Here is a 13,700-nt window from a genome sequence, read left to right as displayed (position 1 = left end):
GAAGAACAGGCCCAGTCTTTAAAAAGTTTATACAGAAAACTCCGAAAGTTAGCCATAGCTGCCGATTCTGACAACTCTCAGAGATGATAATTTTATAACCAGCTGCATCTGCTAATTCAATTTTTTTTTAACGTGGTCGCATTTTTATTATCAGGTGCAACCTGATAAGCTGCCAAGTTTCTTCAGTGCTCGTCACACAGGCAGACCAATTTGCTATGGAAGTCAGAAAAAGGAGACAAAAGAAACTGGAATCCAAGTTGTACTAAAATGAGTTCTCCCTTCAAGATTCATGAGAAGTCCTTCAAATAGCTACCTCTGACAAATGCGGCATGACTCATTTCTCTTCCTCTGCTTGGGCTACACACCCTGGACAGAACAGGAAAGGAGAGGTAGTGCACACCCCCATTGTACGGCCGAGTTCACAGTGTTCCTTATTTCCTTCTGTTGCAGGCACATTCACACCCCCCACCTATCCTGGTAATCAGACCATATCGCATAAAACAACACTGTTAAGAGTTCTCTGCAATAGTTACTGTTGTCTTTTTAAAAAAAAGACTACGTTTATTAATTATTCTTTCTCTGGTTAGACTAAAACCTTAACAAAGGCACACCCAACGATGATCTAAGTAGAGGTAGATTTATTTGCAAAACTGAAAATTAAAACGCTCCACTTTGAGATCCCACGAAAATACCTGAATTGTTTATGGTGATGAAAATGTATGAATTTTGTTTTATTTTTATTTCTCTGAATTTTCCATATTTTCCACAATAAACATACTATTCTTATAAACACATAAGCATACTAACATTTTTTAAGAGAAAGGCTTCTCAGCTAATTTAATCTAGTCTCATCAGTACTCTCTCTTTGTATTCCTGAATGTTTCATTGTACTTAAGATACAGCAGAGAGATAGGCACCAAATATATTATCTCTGTCTTCATAAATAACAGAAAACATTTTCTATTTCATTAAGCTCCACAAATATTTAAAAGATCTGTAGGTTATATGTCTTAATAAAGAAAAATATATGGATTGCCATATTCTTCAGAGAAATATATTGATTTTCAGATATCTGAAGAATGACTGACAAGCCATAAATTCAAGGAAGAAATTTAATAAATATCCACTCTTTAAAACTCACTTTTGCTAATATTTCACCCTATATAAATATTTGGCATACAGTGGCCTCTTTTGACACAAATTTAATAACATCTCTTATTCTTGGGACTCCTGGGTCGCTCAGTCAGTTAAGTTAAATAATTTATGCTAAATGCTTGGCAAATAATTATGTGAGGTATCAAAGCATCTGCCATCAGCTCAGGTCATGATCCCAGGACCTTAGGATAGACTCCTGCATCAGGCTCCTTGCTCAGCAGGAAGACTGCTTTTCCCTCTGCCTACAGCTCCCCCTGCTTGTGCTCACTCAGTCTCTCTCTGATGAATAAAAAAATAAAATCTTTTTAAAAAGTAAATAAATAACATCTCTTATTCCTAAAAAGTTATCAGACTAAACTAGCTTTGTATCAGTTTGGAAAAAGGGGTTATAACCCCAGAAAGAAGTGGATTACAAAAAGGGATGTCAAATAGTGAAGCCCAAGATTTTCTAAATTCTTAATGAAGCTGGTCTGTACAACATAATTTAAATATTTTTTAATTTAAATATTTTTACTGAAAATACATTTCCAGAAAGTACAGGTTCAAACTTGGTAAGTATAAAGCAAAGATAGAAACCTATGAGTTTTTCCCAATTTGAGTTATCTGTATCTTTATTTGCCCTTCCTCTATGTACAAGGACTCCAAAAACTAACTATGTAAACTATTTCCTCAAAAAAACTACTCAAAATATCTGCCTTAAGTTAATATATTTTAAAATTGAAGTTAGCTTCCTGCTGTAGCTACAACAAAGAATATTTAAAATTTAGAATGTTCTTTTCTAGTATACTTACAGACTAAGATGAAGTCGATTCTTTTCTCCCTATTTTTTCAATAAATACAGCTAAAACACCTGGATATTATATTTAAAACAAATACATGATGATTCTAGAAGGTGGCAAGAAGAGAGGTCTAGAGACCTGGGAAAAAAGGGAATGACACATTCAGTACTATTGATTTTTCTTTAGCCTCATACATCCCAAACTGGGTACTGGAATGGGCAGCAACCAGGAAATACCGGTGGGCACAAACAAAAACCCCCAAAAAAGCCCTTCCTCTCTAGCCAAAGGCCCACAGAAGGTCCAATTCAGCAAAACAAAAAACTTGTAGATAACAAATGGCCTGATGACAGCCAAACCCATGGAAAAAAAAATATGACCCCACATCAATTTCTGTGAGCCAAGTCCAAAACACTAAGCCAAAAAAAAAAAAAAAAAAAAAAAAACAAAACACTAAGCCTAGACTTCCACCTTGACCAGCTGTAAGGAAGTTTCCCTTCCCACCCTCGATGCCCTCTAGCTAACAGCAGAAAAAACCAAGTTGGGAGGCATTTTTTGGACTTGAATCCCCACCCAGACATAAGGAGGCTCTTTCTCCCTCCTTTCCTGTGTCAGAAAAACCTGAGTGAGGGCTCAGAACTCAGCCATCCAGAGGCTTCCCCACCCCATGTTCCTCCTGCTAACCAGGGCAGTATCAGCCAAGGCTGATGGGGGGCTTGAAATTCCACTTTTTCCCAGGATTAAGAGGCACCTTTCTGACCCAGAAGGTCAATAGCAGCTAAGTAGGAAATATGAACCTAAAAATAACAAAGTGGCGTCTACCTTCCCCCAACTGTGCAGTATCGGGAGACCCGTTAAAATACCAGATTTAACCAAGACCCAAGGAGTCATATGAAAGACCCAAAATGCATAGGATAAAATTAAAACCACTCATCATACCAAGAATCAGGAAAACCTCAAGTGAATAAGAAAAGACCATGAACAGAGAGCAATAAGCTCACACCAATGTTAAGATGATTGACAACCCTCATAAAGTTGCTTAAGTAAGTAATTATGAACATGATTAAAACATGAGGAAAAGAAGAAAGCTTCAGCAAAAAGAAGATATTAAAAAAAAGAAACAATGGATGCCTGGGGTGGTTCAGTTGGTTAAGCGTCTGCCTTCAGTTCAGGTCATGATCTCAGGGTCCTGAGATTGAGTCCCACACTCAGCTTCCTGCTCACAGGGAGCTTGCTTCTCCCTCTGCCCCTCCCCACTGCTCCTACTCTCTTCTTCCCATTCTCTCTCTCCCTCTCTCTCTCACAAAAATAAATAAAAACTTTAAAAAAAAGAAGAACCAAACAAATTTTAAAACTGAAAAACAACAAAATTAATAAATAGCAAAGAACTGACTCAAAAGCAGATTTGGTAAACTACAAGATACAATAAAAATTATTCAAACGGAACAGCAGGAAGAAAACAGACTGAAGAAACCATGTACAGAACAACAAAGACCTATAGAGAGAGCTCTAACAACAACAACAAAAAGCTTTGCTAAACAGCGTGTTTGCCTTTTGGTTCAGATGGGCTATGAGACCTCCTAGTACATTTTTCTATCACTTATGTGCCCAAGATGGTAAGATACTCCCACAAGTCAGTTACCCTTTTATTCACATGGTATAAAAAGGAGAGAGACCCTTCCTGGCATAGAAGTAAACCCATCTGAAAAAAGTTTTCTTTGGAAGTACTGCTTCCTATAAAAAATCTTTTTAAATTGAATGTGAGTTTTGAGGACTCAACTTGTTACTTTTCTATTATCCCTGTTAATAATAAAAGCAGTTTAACCGCCATGATAAGGCCACTTGGGATTTATATCGGTCTTTACTGTGAAAAGCTCAAAGTGTCTGTGAGGTCTTAGATGGTATCTCAAGTATATTACTTTACTGTTTTCATTAGTAGACTGAGAAACTGAAACGGAATTTGCAAAGATACATGTCTCACTACAGGGCCCAGAATAAGTCACTCATTATTCGCAGAAAATAATACATAAAGTTCTCTCAGTATTCAGTATCGCATCTTCCAATAAACACTGTAATTCCAATATGGGGTTGGTAAGTGTGGCTCTATGCAACACAATTAGCCTTTGGGGAACAGGCTGCATTATATTAGTAAAATCATTCATTCATTCATTCATTCAAGAATATTACGTGAGCCCATACTATATGCCAGATATGGCTCTAGGCACTGGGAAAGAAAGTTCCAAATTTCATAAAAATCGGTGGGAGAAAATACAAAATCACCAAATTAAAACCAAATTACAGGTGAATAAATGAGGAGGAGGAAAAAGGCAAGGAAAGGTAGCTAGGAAATGCTGGGCATTTACAGTGTCTTATTTTCTATTGCACAGTCAAGGAAAGCAACCACAAGAAGGTAGCACTTGAGCAGGTATTTGAAGGAAGCTAGAGTTCAGTACATTGTTAAAAGTGTAATATTCAAAACATTAAAATGTGACTCACGTAAATATAAACTGAACATAGACCAAAGATTTATTCTACTCACTTATTAATAAATGGATTAACTTATGCTTAAGACTAAAGGAATTGGATGTTAAGACTGGTTCAAAGAGCATTTGAAAATATGTATATATTATACCTACATGTATATATATGATATATACATATATAAATATATACATATATATATATATAAAATTTAAATAATGGTGTGTTAGACTAAGGAAGAGTGCTAGGTTGGAGACAAAACTTGCCAATGTCCTACCATGGCAATAAGAGTATTTTTGAAGTTATCTTTTCTAACAGAAATGACTTAATGTTCTTCTGGGGAAAAAATTAACTAACATGTAATGTCAATATAGTTGAGACTTGGGGTGCCTGTGTGGTTCAGTTGATAAGTGTTTGCCTTTGGCTCAGGTCATAGTCCCAGAGTCCTGGGATCGAGCCCCACATCGGGCTCCCTGCTTGGTGGGAAGCCTGCTTCTCTCTCTCCCACTGCCCCTGCTTGTGTTCCCGCTCTCACTGTATCTTGCTCTGTCAAATAAATAAATAAAATCTTTAAAAAAAGAAAAATACATCTGAGACAATCAACAGTAAACAGTGAGTCAAAGGACATTCTCCTAAATAATCCAAAGTCTATTAAACAAAATCCCCATAAGACACTGAAAGAACACAACTCTCCCTTTCCCTTATTTTCAAGTTTTCTTTTCTTCTCTTTTCTTTCTTTTTTTTTTTTTTTTTTTTTTTTTTGCAAGAGTTTTGCAGATAGCAGAGCCATCCAGTCAGAGACTGTGAATAAATCAAAAACCATTTCCCTCCACTTGCCACTTCAACAGGCAACGAATACCCTCTCCAACACAGACTCACACATGCATCTGGACCTTAATAAGTAAGAAGTTCAGTGTAAATAAGTCACTGGAAAAACTGGAGAAGCCAGAAGATTTACGTTGGAAGGAGACTGAGAATTGAGGTTGGGAACTGATTTGATTTACATTTTTAAAAACATTACCTGCTGAAATAAAAACTCATTAGAAAGAAGAGCAAGGATAGAGGCTAGAAGACTACTTAGGAGACCATTAAAATGATCTAGGCAAATAAACAAGTAAATATATAGTTTGTCAGATGTAAAAAGTGCTATGGAGAAAAGCAGAACAGAATATGGGAAGGTTGACAGGGATCTTCTCTGATAAAATGATATTTGCACAGGCATCTGAATGATATAAAAAAGAAAACCATGGAGAGAACTGAGGGAAGAGTGGTCCAGATACAGGGATAAGGCAAAATGACTGAGGAGACAGCAGCGGGGGAAAGGTGGGGAGAGGAGAGAAAAGAGAATGCAGTGCCTTGCAAACCATTCTAAGGACTTACTTGGCTTTTAATTTGGGTGAGATGAGAAGCCATGAAGGTTTCAGAGCAGAGAAAGGACATGATCAGCTTTAAGTATTAGACCAATCACAGTGGCTGCAATGTGGAGAATGGTCTGTAAGTGGGCAATGACAGAGGCAAAAAGATTAGTTAGAAGATCCTTTAGTATTCCAAGGGAGAAATAAGGATGGGTTAGAATAGGGGAGTAGCAGTGACTGAAGGACAAACAATCAAAACCTGGGCATTTTGAAGGTAGAGCCGACAAGTTGTGATAAAGGAACAGACATGGGGTATGTGGGTATCATCCTTAGCAACTGGAAATACAGAGCTGCCATTTATTGGGATAGGAAAGACTGCAGAAGTTTATTAAGGAAATTTGGGGAGAAGAAGAGGAAACATTGATTACAACTTATGAAAAAAGGTTAAACATCTTACTTTGGAAGTTACAGGATTTCAAACTCTTCAAATATAATCACAGTAAGAAAAATCAGAATATCAATTTCTAAGTTTTATCCATCAGAACAATATCTTTCACCAGAGTCTCAACTAACCCTCATTGCTTCTCCCAAATACAGATTTTTCAAAATGGCATTTATCATTAATTTCATCCATTGCTGGTCAATATTTTACAAATTGAAGCAAGCATCTGATCCTTCATTAAGTATTTATTAAACACTTTTTGAAATTATTTTACATGTTTCTGCAAAAGGCCTGCATATTAAATTTTAAATTCACAAGGTTTACCTGAAGTTCTTTGTATCTATCTTGAAACGAAATGGCCTCTTGCTCTTTTTCTTTAAGAAAATCTTTTTCTAAGACACTATGCTTTTCCATCAATGATTCCACATCCTAAAAGAAAAATCAAGCATAAATTTTGTAATATTTAATGGCATAAAATATATTCAGTTTTTTCAATGAACACACCAGAAAATATTTGGTAAGGAAAGAACTAACAGGAAATATGGTTTGAAGGTCAACACTATTACAGATTATATGCCCCACTCTCATTTCCGGACCTATATTAACACCGATATAACACTAAAATGATTCACACTAGTAAATGTTCACTAATAATATGTTCACCTTTAAAAGTATGTATCTAAGACTAACCATTGTTTATCAAAGACTTTTCTAAGTGATAAACTCATAAAACTCATTGAAATCTATAGCCAAGGGAAGAAAGCATCTTCTTCCACTAATGAGTTTTTAAACAGAGATTGGGATTGTATCAGATTTCGAGTTCATGCAATTCAAACATTTATTTTTTTTAGGCAAATGTAAATATACCTTTTTGATTCTCTGTTTTTCTTCTTCAGAAACTTTGAGTTTAATCTCCAGACTTGAAATTTTTTGCTGAAGCTGTATGTTTGATACATTGGCTCCAGGATCCTCAGAATCATCCACAAGAGCAATTGTTCCATTACTTTTCTCATCATTTAAACCCAATGGAAAAAGTGAGATATCCAGATGAGTGTGCGTTGATTGCTGAATCTAAACCACATTAAAAAAAAAAATACACAAAAGGGGAAAGTTTACACTGTACCAATAATGAAAACATCCAAAGGGCACCAGAAACCACATTTGGAAATTAAGTTGTAGCAAAGGTTCTGAAATTATTTCACCCTTTAAGTAAATCAACAGAAGACCTCAAACTGTTACAACAACCTGATCTTCGCAGCTAAGAAACTAAATTTCTTCTAAACTTTAGAGACTAAAGCATTTATCATTTTGCAAGCAAAGCACTAAAAAACTTGAAACATTTTCTTATGCTTGAGAGCATATAATTAAGTATGGACATATCTGATACTCACCATTCTTAAATTTATACAAACATCCATAATTTGTATATTTTTTAAATTGTAAATCAGAATTTGAAATTTCTTAATAACCACTAATGGATCATCAATCACTCTCTAGTACAGGCAGGTGATAGGTGACTCAAGATTATGTGCTGTAGTTTGGAAATCTGGACTAATTGCAGCATTTAGTCCAATGTCTGGATCAATAAATATTTGAATGAATAAAACCTATGACTGCTATCTTTCTGGTTTTTACTCTAAAATTGAAATGAACACTCTAATACCTAAAAAAGGCAGGGTAAGTGTCCCTGAAAAGAGAAATAATTATTTTTTTGTAATTATTTTTTCTTTTGAAGTTTTGAAGATTTGAAATGCAAAACTAAGTCAATTTTAATAAATGATACACTTAAACTGTACTTTGGTAACTATGGCTACTTAAATACTTTGCAATTATGCCACAAAACAAACATATTATTCAGTTTTTTGAATTCTAGCTATTAGCCTCAAAGTTAAAATATCTACATAAATATTTTTCAGAAATATTTATATAGATAAAAAATCAGAAAAAGTCGGGGCGCCTGGGTGGCTCAGTGGGTTAAGCCGCTGCCTTCGGCTCAGGTCATGATCTCAGGGTCCCGGGATCAAGCCCCACATCGGGCTCTCTGCTTGGCGGGGAGCCTGCTTCCTCCTCTCTCTCTCTGCCTGCCTCTATGCCTCTATGCCTACTTGTGATCTCTGTCAAATAAATAAATAAAATCTTTAAAAAAAAAAAAATCAGAAAAAGTTAAAAAAAATCAGAAAAGCTTCATTTAAACCAGGCTATAATTTTTTTAGTATGTAAACTTACACTTGTCTTTACCTGTGCTTTAGGAACGGTTTGACTGACAATGCTGTTGTCTGTGTGTGCGTTCTCTGGTGATGAAATGATGGGCTCGGAAGAGAGGCAGCCAACTGAAGTAGCATGGTCATGGTCCAGTATAATCTCAGGAGAAGCTGGAGAAAGATGGACTCCAGATACTAAAGAAAAAACAAATACAGGATTATCCAAGAGCAAGTCAAGAATGAGTTGAAAGGAAGAAAGAGAGTAGAGGGAAGGGAAAAGGGTAAGGGAAGTAAAGGCACTGAAACAAAGATCCTATGCCTATTCCTCAGGGACCACTATCTAAAATCTAAAACTAGTATTTCTAAATTTATCATAACATTTCCACATGAGATCCAGGCAACAAAACAGTTTACTAATGTCTTAGTGTTTACATAAAAACACATTACCATAAGTAGTGCATTTCCAACTGAGAGAAAGTATTCAAATATATCATCCATTTATTCAGTCAAGAAAAAGCACTAGCATACCTACTAATGCCCAGCACAAGCACGAAGCATGGAGAAGATACAGTGAACAAGACAGATGAGTTCATGTACTCAATGACCTTATGACCCAGTAGGCAAATAAAATCAATTAAATATGTATTACAATAAACTGAGCTAAAAGGAAGAATAATTACTTTAAAATAGCTAATCCAGGGCGCCTGGGTGGCTCAGTTGGTTAAGCATCTGACTCTTGATTTCAGCTAAGATCATGATCTCAGGGTCATGAGATCAAGCACCACATCCAGTTCAACAAACAGAAAGTCTGCTTCAGTTTCTCTCTCTCCCTCCACCTCTGCCCCTACCCACCTCCACAGCACCTGCTCTCTCTCAAATAAATAAAATCTTCAAAAAAAATTTTTAATTAAATTAAAAAGTAGCTAATCCAACTTCCTCTGTGTTAACTTCTTCTTTGTAACAGGCAAAAGACTTTGTTAAAATCAATTTTAGTTTACTGACTTGTTTCTATAAAAAAGTAATGTTGAAACAGAATCCTATAATTAGCTTGATGACAAAATATTATTAGATTATGATTTGGCTTAAATACAAAGGTCATGAAAAGAAAGCTGACTGCCAAGATGAAATAAGACAAGACACCAATAAGGGCAAAATTAAAAGGTCATATGTATTATTACTATATTTTCAAATTTCTTTCTAAAATTTCAAATATATTTGTATTATGTGTTTTAAAGTTTAAGAAGAGTAAATCACTTTTAACAATAATCCACTTATACATTTTGACTTTCTAAATTATATAGACCTTTATTCCACATTGGCATCAGTAGAAACGTCAGTGAAGTTCTACCATAAATTCTGGAAAGCAGTTCACAATGGAAATTGCATTTTTCCCTAAAGAAAGATATGTATGAGGTCATTAGATATTTTAAAACTAAGGAATATATCAATTTCTGATTGGCCAACCTATGGGATCATTTAATTTTCTTATATATACTATTACTATGTCATAATAACAAGTTTTTAAGACACTATGTGCCATACTGGATAAGGTATTCTAACCTTGTCCCACAGACATTTCACTATTCTAACTAAAATACAGAAAGCAGAAATTTCAATTCATGCTTGTACTCGATATATCTTTTCCAGAAATTATTTTTTCTAATCTTCACTAGTCTCTATGCTAACATATTTTTCTAAAATGTCAGAATAGTCTAATTCTAATTCTGAATTATAATTTATAATAAAAATATTCCTAATGAACTTTTAAAGGCATGAAAATAAGCACTATAGTACAGTAAAGGGAATACAAACTTGTAATTAACAGCATAGACTCCAGAACCATATTGTCATACCAGGTATAAGACAACTGGCAAGTTAAAATTCCCTTAGTTTTCTTGCCTGTAAAATTGGCATAGTGTTGCTAAGGAGACTTAACTTGACTAAAATATGTAAAACATTTAGCACTGTGCTGATATCATTTTCATTATTCCTTCAAAGATCATTAAAATTTTTTGGACAATTATGTTTATTTCTGGGCAGAAGGGTATGTGTGACTATGATCCTGGGTTCAAGAAACTCTTAAAAATATCATTCTGATCTGGGGTGCCTGGGTGGCTCAGTCAGTTGAGCATCTGCCTTTCAGCTCGGGTCGTGATCTCGGGGTCCTGGGATTAAGCCCCACATCAGGCGCTCTGCTCAGCAGGGAGTCTGCTTCTCCCTTTCCCTCTTCCCCTCTCCTTGCTTGTATACTCTCTATCTCTCACTCTCTCTTTCTCAAATAAATAAATAAAAGTCTTTTTTAAAAATATCAGTCTGATCTAATACCTGAACATTTTAACATCTCTTTATATGTCACTCATATTTGTAGCCATATTCTAAGACATCATATTGTCCCAAGTTAAATTCTCATCCTATAACATTAAATGGTCAAGTATATCACTTCAGACGAGATCGGGCACGTTCAGGGTGGTATGGCCGTAGACTCAAGTACATCATTTCAGAAAAAGAAGGAAAAGTAGGTAGAATATCGGGAGGAAGGAGGGACTGTAAGAGGAAAGAGATACATAAGGGAAAGAGGAAGGGAGATGTTGAGGGAGGAAAACAGGAAGAGGGGAACTTCACATTTGTGACTGCAACCTCATATTTCCACCAGCTACTGCCACCCTATCACACTTTCCCTTTATAACCAAAACAAATGATTTGTTTCCATCTTTTTTCTTCCTCTCCCACCCTTTATCACTCCACTGGACCCATCATTTAAGACATTAATTTTTCTTTCAGTTACTATTAATCAAATGAACACTTCTTTCTTGGATCATTATTTAGTTCTCAGGAGCACTTGCTACTAGCAACCCCCCCTGTTCCTGAACCTCCTCCTTTGGTGCTTGCAATAATACCATTATCTCCTAGACTTCCTCCTTATAGTTTGACTATTTTGTCCTTGTTTTCTTTTCAGATTCTTTCTCCACTCAATCTTAAGTTCCATTGTTCCCTACACCGTCTGACCTTCCCAATGTCCACATTACCACTTTGAAAATCCATTATTCAGATTATGATCTGTAAGCTAATGATACCTAAATTCACATCTGTAAGCACAAACCACATGCAGATCTCCAGATCCATATACTCAACTACAAGACAGTTCCATTTAGCTGTCCCGCAGGTATCTCAAACTTACCCATTATCTTATATAAAGCTGCTTTGCTTCATGTTTTCCATGTTAGTTAACAGTACCTCAAAGAACTATTTGCCCAAGCCAGAAATGATACCATTAAGTGCCAACCTCACTCCAGACACACTGTGCTACTAACAGTTCTAATTATGCCATACTATTCAATACCTCTGTGACCTCACAATACGCTGCCTAAGTAAAATGCATAGGTGTGGAGTCAATAATGGATTCAAATTTAAACAATAACAACTTACTTGTTTATGCAGCCTTGAGCAAATTACATAAACCCCTCTAAGCCACTGTTTCTTCTTCTGAAAATGGGGAAATAATGTGTAGCTCAAAACAAACATTAAGTTAACTCAGATGATGTATATAATCACTTCATTGTACCAGATACATGGTAAATATTCAGTAAATGGAAGCTGCCACTGAAATTATCATTTGTCAACTATCAAAGCAAGCCTATTCAGGAATCTCTTCACCTGCTCCATTACCACCCAACCATAATATAATTTAAATGTTCCACTATCAACATACAACAGAATTTCTAAGAAATAACTATAATTAAAACATTATATATAATAATGGGATACAAATAAAGCAATGATTAGGAAAAAATCTATAGTCTTGAACACTTCAATCAATTTTCAAAAAAAATCAATTAAATTCCCAGATCATAAACTAAAAAGAAACAATAAAGAAAACTTTAAAAGCACAATAAAGAAAACAAAGATAATGCAGATATAGAAATAGATTAAGAAGAAAAATAAATCCAAAAAATCAAAATCCTGAATTTCTAAAAGAAAAAAATCCTGAACTTCTCTTAAAAAAGTAATTAATTAAAAATAAGAGGAAGCAAAAATACACAAATGACAAGGAGAAAATAATTAAAACAGAACAATTTTTTAGTAATAAAACTCCTCTGTAGACTTCTAAGTAAATTTGAAAATCTAGGTAAAATAAGAAATTTCCACAGAAATACAGCTTATATAAGTTGTTCTGATTAGAGCTTTTAAAAAAAAAAAAAAAAAAAACCCACTCAAAAAATAGAACTGCCCTTGGGAAAAAAGTTAGGTACCTAACCCACGGATAAAGCACTCAAGAAAATTTCTACCAAAAATTTGAAGAATGGATAATTCCAATGTTCTAAAATTGTTGCTGGACATTGAAAGTAAAGGAAAATGTCAAAATTTCATTAGCATTATGTAACATTAACAAAACACTGATAGCTAAACTTGATAAAGATAGTACAAAAAGAACCATTAGAGATTTTTAGAGTATCACTTATAAATAATGACAAAGTTGTAAATAAAACTAGTAAAAGAATCCAATACCATATTAAGAGAATGACATGCAATGAACAACTCAGACTTGTTCCAGTAATGCAAGGATGGTTCGCTATTAAGGAATTCATTAACAAAATACTCCATATTAATATATTTCGAGAAAAATTATATGATTATTTCCAAGACTTTAAAAATGATTCTGATAAAACTGAATACCCATATCTGTTAAAAACACTCAAGAAAACAGGAATTGATAGACACTTTCTTAACATGATATAGGTCTTAGTCCTAAAGTCAGCAGGTTAATTAACTACTAGGGAAAAAAGTTGTCTCCTATATGAACAGGAGCAAAACAAGGATCACTACTACTTCCGTGCCAGTGAACATTCCACTAAAGGTATAAGGCAATGAGGTTAGACAAGAGAAATTAAATACAAGCATAAAAATAGGAAAGGAGGAAAACTATTTTATGTTCCTACTAACTAAAACAACACATACATTCAGTAAAGTAGCAGGATATAAACTTACACACAGCATATAGAAAATAGCAGTTACCAGTAAAAACAATTAACCACTTAGAGTATATAATGGTACAGAAGAATACTATTTTCCATAGAAAGAAGACAAAATAGTTACAAATTTAAGTGGAAATATGGCAAAAACTTTATAACACTTCTGAAAGACTCAAGGATAGACCTGAACAAAGGAAAAGATCTCTTGAAATTGGATAGGGAAACTATCCATCATAAAGATGTCAATCATCCCTTAGTTAATTTATAGTCCTAATATAATTCCAATAAAAGTAGCAATAAGCTTTTTTATAAGTGAACTA

General features: G+C 34.7%; 1 protein-coding gene across 7 annotated transcripts in view; it reads right to left on the bottom strand.

Annotated features, from left to right (window-relative positions):
* CCDC91 (coiled-coil domain containing 91) overlaps window positions 1–13,700 on the bottom strand; it is a 347,143-nt gene that overhangs the window by 243,532 nt on the left and 89,911 nt on the right. For 6 of the 7 annotated variants that reach the window (XR_009356756.1, XM_059185849.1, XM_059185848.1 and 3 more), the window contains 3 exons: window positions 8,448–8,605; window positions 7,077–7,280; window positions 6,534–6,638 (listed from right to left, as the gene is read on the bottom strand). Coding sequence is in view for 6 of the 7 variants with exons in the window: in XM_059185849.1 (XP_059041832.1) it covers window positions 6,534–6,638; window positions 7,077–7,280; window positions 8,448–8,605 (467 nt within the window). In the remaining variant the exon portion in view is untranslated. Of the gene's footprint in view, window positions 1–6,533; window positions 6,639–7,076; window positions 7,281–8,447; window positions 8,606–9,713; window positions 9,803–11,588; window positions 11,707–13,700 lie in introns of those variants that run through there. The other variant, XM_059185853.1, reaches the window with a different exon arrangement.

Source organism: Mustela lutreola, chromosome 8, assembly GCF_030435805.1.
Source record: "Mustela lutreola isolate mMusLut2 chromosome 8, mMusLut2.pri, whole genome shotgun sequence".
Taxonomy (NCBI): Eukaryota; Metazoa; Chordata; class Mammalia; order Carnivora; family Mustelidae; genus Mustela; species Mustela lutreola.
Note: the sequence above shows the minus strand (reverse complement) of the source record. Positions and strands in the feature narration are given on the sequence as shown.